This window comes from Heloderma suspectum, chromosome 6, assembly GCF_057233095.1.
Source record: "Heloderma suspectum isolate Gila_16-S chromosome 6, 16-S_ref, whole genome shotgun sequence".
NCBI lineage: Eukaryota > Metazoa > Chordata > Lepidosauria > Squamata > Helodermatidae > Heloderma > Heloderma suspectum.
In genome coordinates, this window is record NC_139463.1 from 17,125,613 (window position 1) to 17,139,530 (window position 13,918).

At 45.2% G+C, this 13,918-nt stretch overlaps 1 protein-coding gene across 1 annotated transcript in view; it reads left to right on the forward strand.

Annotated features, from left to right (window-relative positions):
- The window catches only part of ADAMTS8 (ADAM metallopeptidase with thrombospondin type 1 motif 8), a 38,642-nt gene that overhangs the window by 15,246 nt on the left and 9,478 nt on the right, over nucleotides 1-13,918 (forward strand). The window contains exons 2-4 of the mRNA XM_084803645.1: nucleotides 9,356-9,595; nucleotides 11,313-11,445; nucleotides 12,279-12,446. Of these exons, the coding sequence (XP_084659771.1) occupies nucleotides 9,356-9,595; nucleotides 11,313-11,445; nucleotides 12,279-12,446 (541 nt within the window). The remainder of the gene's footprint in view (nucleotides 1-9,355; nucleotides 9,596-11,312; nucleotides 11,446-12,278; nucleotides 12,447-13,918) is intronic.

Genomic DNA, 13,918 nt, shown 5'->3' on the forward strand with positions numbered 1-13,918 from the left:
TGGCCACAATAGTAGATATGATGGTCACCTGAATTAAATTCGCCCATGCCTGTCCATTTTAGTTCGCTGATTCCCAAGATGTCGATGTTCAATCTTGCCATCTCATGTTTGACCACCTCCAGCTTACCTTGATTCATTGATCTGACATTCCAGGTTCCTAAACAATATTGTTCTTTACAGCATCGGATTTTCTTTTCACCGCCAGACACATCCACAGCTGAGTGTCCTTTCGGGTTTGGCCCAGCCGCTTCACTCTTTCTGGCGCTACTTGGAAATACCCTCTGCTCTTCCCCAGTAGCATATTGGACACCTTCCGACCTGAGGGGCTCATCTTCCGGCGTCATATCTTTTAGCCTTGTGATACGTTCCATGGGGTTTTCTTGGCAAGAATACTGGAGTGGGTTGCCATTTCCTTCTCCAGTGGACCACATTTTGTCAGAACTCTCTGCCATGACCTGTCCGTCTTGGGTGGCCCTGCACGGCATAGCTTATGGCTTCACTGAGTTACGCAAGCCCCTTCGCCACAACAAGGCAGTGATCCATGAAGGGGAAATAGAGGATGGTCCTCTGTAAAAAAGGACACATGACCACCCTATTTTCAGGTGTACACTTAAAACATATTTGGTGTACACTTCAAAAGTGTAATGGGTGAATGTGCCCAAAATGCATTTTCAGATACACATACCAGACACAGATAAGATACCCTAATTAGTGAGCAAGGATTCCTGAATTCCCAGTTAAGTGTACATGTGATGACATACCTGGGTTGTTGTTTTGCTGTGTAAGATGTGGAACGGCTCTGAGCGTACGCACAACAGGGAGCTGCAGCCGATCCCTGGCTCCCTCATGATCGTATCTATATGGTTCCGGTGTTTGAAAATACGTTGTTGTCACATTCACACATTACACTTTTGAAGCATAAACTGGAAATGTCCGTACAGCAACAAGCCTGAGTTTGCCATCAAAGCTACCCTCAAGTGAGAGCTGCAGCCAATCCTGGTGCTCTGGTGAGCACTCCTGGATAATATATGTGTTTTCAGACATCTCCTGGTCACAATTAAACATTATAGTGTACACTTTAAAAACAACAAGAACAATAGGGGTAAACATAACATTTAATGGGGCTGCCTTTGAAGACGGTTCAGAAACTGCAGCTCGTGCAAAATACGGTGGCCAGATTGATAAAGGGGACCAGAAGGTCTGAACATATAAGATTGACTCTGCTCCACTTTCACTGGCTGCCTGTATGTTTCCAAGCCCGATTCAGGGTGCTGGTTTTAACCTATAAAGCCTTACACGGCTTGGGACCACAATACCTGACGGAGTGCCTCTCCCGACACGAACCTACCCCTACACTATGCTCAACATCTAAGGCCCTCCTCCGGCTGCCTACACCGAGGGAAGCTCGGAGGATGGCAACAAGGGAGAGGGCCTTTTCAGTGGTGGCCCCCAAATTATGGAATGATCTCCCCGACAAGGCCTGCCTGGCGCCAACATTGTTATCTTTTCGGCACCAGGTTAAGACCTTTCTCTTCTCCCAGGCATTCAGCAGTATATACGTGTTTAATAGATACTAGAATGTCTTTTGGTTATTTGTTTTGAGATTGTTTGAAGTTGTTTTAGATATATATTTCTTTTGTGTATATTGTCTGTTCATGTGTGTTTTTTATGTAAATGGTTTTTAATCTCTGTATATTGTATTGTTAATGTTTTGATCTTAGTAAACCGCCCAGAGAGCTCTGGCTATTGGGCGGTGTAGAAATGTAAATAATAATAATAATAATAATAATGATGATGATGATGATGATGATGATGTGTGAAGAGGCCTTCAGTAGTAAACCTCAATTAGCTGCCATGTGTGGAAAAGGCCTTAGAGGTGATGCATGGGAATATGTCCAATAAACATTAGGGTCTGTGTGCCCTATAAAACCATTGTTTGTTATTGGGAATGGCCAGGAAATGGGTTTTGGTCCTGTTATTGGAATAATGACAATGACTGCTGCTAATCCAGCATACTGTGCAAAGGGAAATTCTACAAGGTTTACCATTCCATCACCTCGATTATTAAATTACCAGGCATGACAGAATGCAATGTAGCCTTTTAAATTCATATCGCGATGATGATGCAAAACTCTTTATCCTTTTCTTGCCTAAACGTGATGGTTGTGTTAACAATCCAGCTCCAGTTTTGTGGTCTGGGATTTTGATCTGGTTTTGATCTGTGGCAAGTTAGTCCAGCTAGATTTCCTGACAGGAAGGTCATGCGTTTATGTCATCACTCACCTAAGCAGGAGCTGCTAATTCTATAAGGACGTAAAGAGATGCCTTAGAAACATAGGAAGCTGCCTTATACCCGGTATTGTTGACACTGACTGGCAGTGGTTCTCCAGGGTTTCAGGCAGGTGATTTTCCTGTCCTGCCTGGAGATGCTGGAGTTTCAACCTCGGACCTCCTGCATGCAAAGCAGGGGCTCTACCAACCGAGCTGTGGCCCCTCCCTACTGCATCAGACCAAGGATCCATCTAGTCCGGGGGTAAGCAACTTTGGGGGGTCTGAGGGCCATTTGCACTCCCCTATGAGCTACGCACACACTGCTGGTGCTAAAATGAGAGGGGGAGATTAAATTAAACATAAAATGGCATCCAGAGCTGCTCAGCGAGCCGAAAGGGTCGTAATTAGTTTGTTTGCAAGCTTTGTGGGCTGTGGAGCAACCACAGAACACCAAAAGGGTTGGAATTACCTTGCCAAACAATCTAATTTTAACCCTTTGGGAGCCCCATAGTAGCTCCAGATGCTATTTTATTTCCCCCAACCCATTTTTAATAATTTGGGGGGGATGTTGGGGGGTGGCAGGGACCACACTTGGGGACCACATATTGCCCACCCCTGATCTAGTCCATTATAGTCTACCCTGACTGGCAGTAACTCCAGAAGCTCATGCAAGCTGTGTATCGACATAAGTACAAACAGGAGTCGCTGTGTTTGGTTCTTTCCCGTTTTGAGATGAGCTTGGTTTTCCCTGCCTTGCTTCCTCAAAGAACATACCTACTTGTCTCTGAATTCAACGCTGATTTCCAATTTGCCTCTCCCTTCCCCTCTGTACTTCAAGCCTTGCAAATTTATCTGAGTAGAAGTTTGTTCAGTGCCTTATTTCTTTCCTTTAAAAAAATCTCCAATGAGTTGTTTTTTAACTGGAAAAGAAACTGCTCTGGGAAAGTGGCAGGAGATTGCTCCATGACATGGTAAAAGCTAGCTAGCCAACCAGCACTGAGCATGCCAGCTCCATGACATCGCAATAGTTAGCCAATCAGAGCTGTACATGCTAGAAACTCGCAGAACCAACTTTCCCCTTAGCTTCATTCTGCAGAGAAGATTGTATGTCTGACCAATTGGGGTGTCTTGTGTGGCCACCGTGACTTGACAGCTGAGCCTGCACACACCCACAGAGGTCTTTCCCAGCCCTGCTACCTGGGGTCCTTTGACTGGAGAGGCTGGTGATTGAGGCTGGCACCTTATGCACATGCAAAATATGTGCCCTATCACTGAGCTATAATAATAGGAACATTGAAATAGAATAGTTCAGTGAGTAGTCAGCAGGAAGCTCTAAGCTCGCTACACAGAAGTGCCAAGTGGATTATTTCCACTCCGTTTCACAGAGGGACCAAGTGGATGCCAAGGATATGAGTACAGTTCAGTGAGTCATGTTTTGTGCAGGATCTGTACACTGTAGGTTATTACTGAGATGGGATTTAGTCACTGTAACATTTTCATTATTGTTGTTACTATATGGGGAATCAAACGATGATGTCTTGAATTAGACTCCAACCTGAAGTTCAGGTAAAAAACACACAGATCAAACACTCTTTGGGTGGACTTGAGGGCGCCGTTATCACTCTGTCATCTTTTTAGGTGGTGTCAGAGCTGGACTGCAATCAGACAAGTGCATGGGGAGCAGAAGAGAACTCGGCAAGCTCAGTGGTAGAGCACATGCTTTTCATGTGGAAGGATGCAGGTTCAGACCATGGCATCTCCAGCTAAAAGTAACAGCAACATCAAAGGTCTCTGCCTGAGACCCTAGAGGGCCTCTGTCAGTCTGAGTAGACCAACCTGAAGCCCTCCAGCTATGCTGGCTGGGGTGGGGGGGAGGCTGGGGGAGTTGTAGGGCACCAGGTTGGGGAAGGCTGGAGTAGACAATACTGTGCTGAGTGGACAAAGCAGCTACCTGTGTTCCTAAGTTCTGGCAGGATCAAATTGGAGGCAGAAGAATCTGGAGAAGTAAGCCCAAAGGGGTGGAGGCATAAAGGATGATTGCAGGAAAGCAGATGGGGAAGTTGGCAGGATGGGAGGGAAGCGATATGCCTGGAGACAGGAGAAATAGTCAGGCTGATAGGCAGGGGCACTGAGAACAAGGCTGGGAAGTCACGCAAGCAAAGCCAGATCCTGGCCGTTGTCCAGGTCAAGACCAAGGCCTGACCAGGAGCCGTTAATGGCTAGGTCAGGAGAAGATTGCTGGAGGCAGAATTAGTTGCCATTTCCAGCTTGGCTTGCCCCAGCCCAGCTTCAAAGCTCATGCGACTGCTCAATCTTCGGCTGAGAAAACACACCCAAGCAAGCTTTCCCAAAAGTCCAACTGCTCTAGATTCTGGCATGGTGAAATGTACATATTGTTGCCAGCCGAATGGACTTCTTTACCCAGGTGGCGGTTGTTTACCCCCAGAGCAGCCAGGTTCTCTCACTGTGGGGCCAGCTGACCCTCTTTGTTTCCCTCCTGAAAGCAAAATTGCTGGGGAAAGGGGTGTAAATAGATACCAGATGGCGGAACAAGTGGACCTGACCTCCTAATCCTCATTAAATAGCTGTTTACTCAGTTCAGTTTGCATCTTTGCTTTCCAGCTTTTAAAATGTATTTGTAGATTTAGGCAAGGGATAGGAAGTCAGAGTAACTTACACACAGGGCAGGGGACGAGGAGGGTGAGGGAAACAGGGGCTGAGTGCTGTGAGAAGGGGCCTGGCCCACTTGACGTCGGGGGCTTGCCATCCATCGTCAGTCTGGAGAGAGGGGCAAAGACCCAACTAGAAACCTCTTGGTGGCCTGTGGGGACACTTGCCCTTTCTCTAAGGAAATGTTGTATTGTCTTTGCCCCAGACATTACAGGCCTGGGGCCCACTAAATACAATATCTGGAGGGAGGGGGAGGCTTGTTTGCTGCTGCTGGAAAATCAAACCATGTTTGATTTTCATCCTTGATTTTCAAAGGTCACCTAACGGCTTGTGTGAAGCAGCAGCCATGCGCTTCCAGCCCATTTTAACCACTTCAGGGCCTACAGCAGCCTTCCCCAACTTGGTGCCCTCCAGATGTTTTGGACTTCAGCTCCCAGGATTCCTTGCCATTGGCCATGTTGGCTGGGGCCGATGGGAGTGGAAGTCCAAAACATCTGGAGAGCACCAGGCTGGGGAAGGCTGACATGCACACACATGCATGCAGAACATTTCTCGGGCACAGTTACAGTTGTGCATGCAGCCATTCATATGAGCGGTCGAACTTAATTTGGGTTCCAGGGGGCATCCACACTCTGTAATAACATCCAGAGAAAGCCTAACGTGAAACACAGAGAAAGGACTTGTTTGAACCGCTGGCCTGTGGATCAGACTCTAGCGCTTTGCACTACCAGGGCTGCTGGTTAGAGAAAGGAATGGGAGAGATTCATACCACAGCCCATAATCCTTCTGGCCTGGGAAGTCAGGTGACATGCGAGGGCCAATCTGCTGCCACTGGTGGATATAAAGCTCTGAGTCCTGCTGCCTTCCATCAGTCTCGACATATTATCACTGAGGGAGTCTATAGTAGGGTCTCCCTCTGCAGACTACCAGAGCTTCACCTGGCCTGCTTGCTACCGGGCCAAAATACTCACCTGTTCTTGGGCCTGAGCACCTGATATGATTGCAAGTGATTTATCCTCAGCCTACACAATCATGACCCATTTGATGGTAGTGGATACTGTTCACCCAAGAGCAATGTAGTCTTGCTCTTTAAATTATTGTTAAATTACTAGGTCCAACGTTCCACTCTCTGCTAGTTTAGTGATGGTTTATGTGGCTTCAATGGCTGTGGTCTTTGGATCAAAGCAGGTAGCTGGGGGAGGAAGCAGAACTTAGCTTTCCCAGCTGTTCTTCAGTGTTGTTTATGCAATTTAATTAAGCAGTGATGGTGGTGAAGTCACAGAGGTGAGGAGATTATTGAGTGAAATGTTCCTAGGAACAAAGTGGCCATTTGCTGTTTCTCAATAGTTTCACTGTTGCGTAACGATTGCATATTTGTCCCATGAACGCGGTTCCGTGAGCCGGTGCCAAAGAAGCTGGAATTCTGACTTGCTGATAAGATGTTAACATCACCCTTAAACATAGCTGGAGTGTCTGACATATGAAGTCATCTCCCTTCTGTCTCATTCACCCAAACAGAAGGTGATGTGGGGTAAACACTCAAGAGTGTACGCAAACGGTCTGAACAGGAATACGTCCCATTCACAAATATGTCATCGACGTGTTTTGCCCACGTGCTCGTCCATTAGACTCATTGTAATAAGAGGCTTTGCTGTGCCTCTTAAAAATGGACTGCCAGAAAATAAGAAGAACCCTGATGGATCCAGCCAACATCCTGTTTCCATCAGTAGCCAACCAGATGCCTTTGGGAAGCCAACAAACAGGGCCTCTAGACAGTAGCTCTCTTTCACTGTTTCTCTCCAGCAACTGGATCTCAGAGGCATACTGACTTTGAATGTGGGGTTCCATATAGCCGTCATCGTTAATATCAATCAACAGCCTTATCCTCCGTGAATTTGTCTGATCTCGCTTTTAAAGCTTCTGAGCTAGTGGCCATCCCCAAATCTTGTGGTGGTGTGCTCCATAAATTACTTAGGCATTGTGTGAAGAATAGTGTGGTCACTGATGCATCATCAAAAAAAGAGGAAGGACATCACCAAAAAAGAGGACATCTATTTGCATAAATTTCCATATGCTGATTTATATGGATAGATGAACATTTAAAAATAATTGCTAGAATTTTAATAGAAATACAGTACATCTCACCACAGTGAGGAAGACTATGACCAGGTGAGCTGTATGCCTGCTCCGTCTGCAGTCCAGGTGCTCACTGTTGATGGGTATGATGGCTTGAGGCCTACAGAGGCAAAGGGGAAAATGGTCAGGCTTAGAGACCTGGAGGTTTTTGCTGGGCGGGGCTATCACTGAGAGGAGTTTCATTTCCCAGGTTAACTTTCAGTTTCATTTCCTCAATGAAGTTTCATTTCTCCAGGTTTGAAACAGTACTTTCGGTTTTGGGGAAGGAGGCTATATAAAGAGAGCGAGAGAGCCAGTAAGAGCAGAGTCAGGAGACCAGAGCCTGAAAAGGGAGCAGGAAGAAGCAGCCTAGAGAGTCTTACGTACAGCCAGGTTAAAAGAACTTGTGTTTTGCAACTTTTATTTTCTTTTAAGGCTTTTTGTAATTCTCAGCTCTATTGCATATATACCTTTAGTTGTGATTTGCTTGTTTTAATTTACCCGTAAACTGTTATGGTTAAACCCTGTGTCTAGAGTGTCAATCACCCCATGCCTATAGCCTAAACCCCACATTACTGAAAAGGGGAAGGTAAAGAAGGAAGGTGGGACTCTTAAGGAGGCAAGAGTTCCTTAAGGGGTTGCTCAGGGGGTCCAGGTCATAAGGGGAACCCTGACAATGGGCACCTTCAAGGCACTTGTTGCTCTCCCTTCTTATGGTTCCCCTCTGTTTAAAATGGCCTTGGACTGGGCAGGCCTTGAAATAGATAACTGTCCTCCAGTGAAGTAAGATGCATGGCCACCATAAGAAGAAGCGCTTAATCTGGGAAGGGTGTCAGTCTTAGCTGTGAGATCTGTGCTATGGGTTTAGGGGGTGGGTATACAGTATGGAGCTGTCCTGACTGAGGATTGTTTATTACAGGTGAGGCTTCAAGAAAGTTCAGTTGCTTCGCAATGCAAATATTGGCCAAAATGCTCATTTGCCTTGCAAACACTTCTCTTCTGCATTAACAAATGCTAACCCCATTTGTGTTTTTTTTTTAGGAAGGGCCTTAGATCAGTAACAGAGCATATGTTTTGCATTCAAAAGAACCCAGGTTCAATCGCTGGCATCTCCAGGTAGTCGATTCCTCCTTAATGCCCTCCCTAAGTGGCTGATATATGATTCCCAGATGGTCTCCCTTCCAGACAGCTTACAATGAAGACCCACTTTGGCAGTTGAACTGCAACATGCATCCTCAAGCCATTCTCTGACTCCATACAGCTGGCTCTATAAAGCTTCATAAATACATACAGATGGCTCTGTAGCAGAAAACCCCACAAATCTACAGACCTCCATAGCACAAATCTCAAAGCTGACTGATATCTTTCCCAGATTTGGGTGTTTTTGTTGTTGTTGTTGTTGTTGTTTTACAGCCATTTAAATCAGCGTAGAGACCATTTGCCTTATAAGCACCCTTCTTCAATGCAACCTGATCTTTACTTATGGCACGCTGCAGTCCTGACAGTATAGGTATCAACATGGAGAACTAGTATATGCTAGGGAAAATCAGTTATCTTTTGGTGCCTTCCATTTCTATGGCTGTGTTCAATTGCATATGTTGGGGTCCAAAAAAACACGTTGCCAGTAGCAGACAACATATCATTCAAACAGACTGTCTGTGACTGGACAATGCATCCTGCGGAGTCTTTAAAAAATAAGTTGTCTTGCTTGCAGTAGAAACAGAACACCCATACAATGCTATTAGAAAGTGAATAGCTCTCTCCAACTTAAGGCAAACTGATACGACAAGGCAAACATTTGTTCTAGCTACTTCTATAAAGCAAACAATCATTTTTGGACTAATTCTGTTTTGGAGGGGTGGTGGGAAGGAAGGGGGGGATAGAAGGTTGTTTTAAATTGTATACATCCAGGATTAAGATGTCTGCTATGTGTGTCTGGGCAACATTTTTTGACCACTCAATACGTACATTCATTTGAAAGCACGGGAAGTTTAAATTGCCCAGTGGCTATGATGGAAGCTAAACCTAAAGCAAACAATTTGGAATTGCAAATAAAATGTAAACACAGTCTGCCTGGCAATTCCATTGCCCACTGTATAAAACACACTCCATAGTCCAAGGGGCTGCAAAGGGGTAAATTTGGAAGTGGGGCAAACAGGTTCCTTATCTCTTTCCATAATGCATTTTGGAGGATGCTGTACCAACTTTCTGAACCAAACCATTAAAATATAGCTGTTGATTGCAGAGCATCCGCTGGAAGTATCACTTCCTTTAACCCTTGCCTCTCTTTGTCTTTCAGAATCATATCCTCACCTTAATGTCTGTGGCTGCTCAGATCTACAAACACCCCAGCCTGAAGAATTCCATCAACCTGGTGGTGGTGAAGGTGTTGGTGGTAGAAGATGAAAAGGCTGGGCCGGAAGTGTCTGACAATGGAGGGCTCATGCTACGGAACTTCTGCAACTGGCAACAGCAATTCAACCCTCCAAATGACCGCCACTCGGAACACTATGACACGGCAATCCTGCTGACGAGACAGGTGCTTAGATGCTTGCTGGTGAATCATTTAGAGGCATCCTGAGGGTGAATTAGGGGTGGAATGGAGAAACATTATTAGGCCAAACTAGTAACTGACAAACTAGCGTCCTGCTGCTTAACAGGAAGCCTATAAACTGTATTGTGCCTGCCTGGTCATCTACAGGTGATACAGACTCATCATAGGTGACTAGGTGAATTACTATTATAAACCTGAAATATATGCAGAGTGGGAGAAAAAGACAGAATCTGCATTCACACCGGCCTGTCTGAGATAAGAGCACACACACAGTATTTGTCTACCGGAGATGGCCCCGGAGATGTTGTTGTGCCTGCTTGAGGCAGAAAATCCAAATGACAACTCCAGGGTGGTAAAATTATAATAATTAACAAGCTGCTGCCAATTAAAAGATAAAATACCCCAAATCTGCTATTTCAAGACTGACTATACAAACCCACATATTATATCTTTATTTTTTGTTTGTTTATTAAATGTATACCCCACAATCTTCAGCATAAATACCCTTAGGGTGGCTAAGAAGATAAAAAAAATACAAACTGATGTTTAAAAATCAATAAAAAATAGCAAAAACAGTGACTAAAAATGCAATCAATCAATCGTGTTTTCAAACTAAGAACTTCACAGTGACATAAAAAGATTAATGACATCTAAAAAGATCTTAAAGGTTTGAAAAAACAAAAGGGTCTTTGCCTGGTGCCAAAAGATAACAAGGTATGTATGTATTTCAGGAATTTATGACCCGCTTTTCTTTATAGAATAATCCCGAAGTGTGGTACAAAACCACTAAAACACAGTAAAATCATACAAAATTAACCATTCAAACAGTAAAACGGGAGAACAGTAACACAGAGAAATAACAGCTTATAAGATGCAGCATTACAATTTCAATCAAAAGGGTAAACACATTTTTATTTTATTTATGTATTACATTCATGTCCTGCCTTTCCTCCAAGGAGCCCAAGTCAGCATACATGATCCTGTGAAGTAGGTTAGGCTGAGAGTCGAAGTCACCCAGTGGGCTTCATGGCCAAGTGGGGACTAGAACCTACGTCTCTAGAGTCCTAGTCCAACACTCTAACCGCTACACCACACTGGCTCCCTTCTCGAACAAAAGGACACAACATTCTCATACATCCCTATGTATGCCTACCGTGTCCTCCATCCTTAGTCCTAGTCCAACACTAACCACTTCACCACCACTACATAGGTCTTTAATTAGCGCCGAAAACTTGTAAGGCTTGTGCGCTGACCATATTTGAGCGGGGAGGGAGTTCCAGCCAGGGTGCCTGTATGGAGAACACCTGCTCTAGGGTCACCATGTATCAAACCCCAAGTAAATGCAGCACTATCAAGAGGACATCCCCACTCAGTCTTAGTATCCTGGCAGGTACGTAAAGGAGAAGGGGTTCCATCAGATATGTAGGTGAGCTTCTGTGGGGAGAGCAAGGGCACCACACCCGAAGGGTCCTATCCCTGGTTGCCACCTGCTTTAGAAGGTGGGAGCATCCCAAGGCCTTACTGTGACGTTGGCCTTACTGGCTGGATGGACCAGTGTGGCAGAAGGCGGTCCAGTCAGTACCTGGGTCCATTTGCTATGTAACTCAAAATCATGGTGTGAGAGAAGTTTTACCAGGGGAGGAGGAATGGTGATGTCTCTGCTTTCTTCCTGTGTTTTCCATCTTGCCCTTCTCGCTCACAGGATTTCTGTGGACACCAGAGCTGCAGTACCCTCGGAGTGGCTGAGACTGGCACCATGTGCGACCGAAACAAAAGCTGTTCTGTGATAGAAGATGAGGGTCTCCAGGCAGCCTACACATTGGCCCATGAACTAGGTAGCTTCCCATATGGATAGTGGTCTGCCATTGTATCAGAATCAACAGCTGGCTTGTAGAGCAATTATCCCTAGCTTCCATATGTTGCACTCTCAAAATCACTGAGATACGAACATAGGAAGCTGCCTTATACTGAGTCAGACCCTGGGTCCCTCTAGCCCAGTATTGTCAACACTGACTGGCAGCAGTTCTTCAGGGGTTCTGGCAGGAATCTTTGCTAGCCCTACCTGGAGATGCAGGGATTGAACTCATGACCTTCTGCATGCCATGTGTAGACTCTACCACTGAGCTACAGCCTTTCCCCAAATCAAGAGAGTGGCACATGAACAAAGCACTGGCTGGGGAAAAGAATAGCCTCCCAGGATGAAATACACAGAAAAGTATGACTTTGGGCCCATTCTCACTTAGAAGAGCTCTCTGGGATATCTAGGTAGTGCATAAAGTTTTAGACTGCCACTAATTTCAGTGAATTCTTCAGCAACACGTGGCCATCCAAATGTTGTTGGACTGCAATTCCCATTAGCCTTAGCCAGCATGATCTGTGGTGAGGGGGGAGGAGAATTGCAGCTCAACAACATCTGGAGGGCCCCAAGTTGCCCACCCTTGAGCAATGGCAGGACTGGTTGTGTGCTGCAAATTCTGTGGAAGCAGGGAAAAGCCCCGAATAAGCACACTTCTGAGATAATAGATTTGAAAGAGACCCAATAGGATATTATAGCACTATGTTTGGGGATGGGAGGGACAATTCAAAGGGCTGTAGGGGGATAAAGATGTCTCCAGGGGGAATATTGTTTGGATAGTCCATAAGTCTCCTGTTTCCTCTTCTGTTCTAGGGCACGTACTCAGCATGCCCCATGATGATTCCAAGACCTGTGAGAGGCTCTTCGGGACCTTAGGAAAGCATCACATGATGGCTCCTCTCTTTATCCACTTGAACAAGACTCTGCCTTGGTCCCCTTGCAGTGCCATGTACATCACAGAATTTCTGGATGGAGGACATGGTAGGCATACATGGGGATCTATGAGAAGTTTGTTTCCTTTTGTTTAAGGAAGGAGCCAGTGTGGTGTGGTGGTTAGAGTGTTGGACTGGGACTCTGGAGATGCAGGTTCAAGCCCCCACTCAGCCATGAAGCCCACTGGGTGACTTGGACCAGTCACTGACTTTCAGCCTAACGTACCTCACAGGCTTGTTGCGAGGATAAAATGGAGAGGAGGAGAAGGACCGTGTAAGCCGCCTTGGGCTCCTTGCAAGAGGAGAAAAGGCAGGATATAAATATGATAATAATAAATATAACAATAAAATAAAACAAGAACTTGGCCCCGCCCATTCACATCCCTGAACATGAGTCCATTTTGTGGCCAGCTCACACATTCCCAAGGAGGTGCTTTTACCGGTTCACGTATGGCAAGAGTTGGCATTTGCGACACCAGAGACAACCTTGGCCTCCAACAGTTCATTAAAGGGTGGCAAATCTCAGGTTGCACTACGCAAGGATGCAAACAACTTTCACCAGTGCATGCATGTGGCAAGATCACCTCACTGGGACTTAGTGTGTCAATCATAAGCTCTGGGAAAATGGGGGGCAGGGAGGAGAGTGGAGGGTTGGTCGTGGTGAAGTGGACTTCTTTGCAAAAAAAGAAAAGCCCTGCAGCTCCTAAGACCCATTCTGCTTCATGCAACTACCATAATGGACACCCCAGTATTAAACACATACTCCAAAATGCACATTTTCACCTTTTAATGGGGCGTGTGTGTGTGTGGGGGGGGAGTATCTGTTTGGGTGCACACTTTAAAATGTGCACCCAAATGCATACTTTCCCTGTTCAAACAAGGGTGGGGGTGGGATGGGGGTAGCTCACAATCAGGAATGGGAATGAGGCAGACCCAATTTTGAGGTGGAACTTGGAGAACCTCAGCAAACTCAAACCTCACTGATTCCCTTATCCTTATGCCACTCACTATCTATTCAGGATGTCTGCTGGGCTGTTCTACTGATGTCCACTCAGTCATCTAGAATGGTCATTGAATATCCCTCGGCACATGAACTTTATTCCTGTAAACAGATCTTATATAAGTAAAGGGGCAAATGGTCTTTGACCTCTAGAATCTCAAACATCTTTTTGGAGAGATGCACTTCCCTGAACGACATCCATATTTGTAACTTTCATTTAAAACAAAAAAACTTTACGAATTCCATTAAGTTGACATTAACCTACTGTTGATAATTTTATTCTGTCAGTTGTAGACAAAGTGCGTTTCATTTTCTGTATTCTTGTTTACAAAAAAAAAAATGCAATCTCTTTTTTTGAAAATGGCAAAGATTTAGTTTTACCTGTAACTTTGCTGGACTGCATAGTTTAGTATTATCAGCAGTGAAAATGCTTACAAAAGAAAAAAAAATGTGAGGATTAAGGTTTAGAACCTTGTCTTCAAAAATGGTCCGTTTGTAGGTATGTCAGAGACTAATGACGC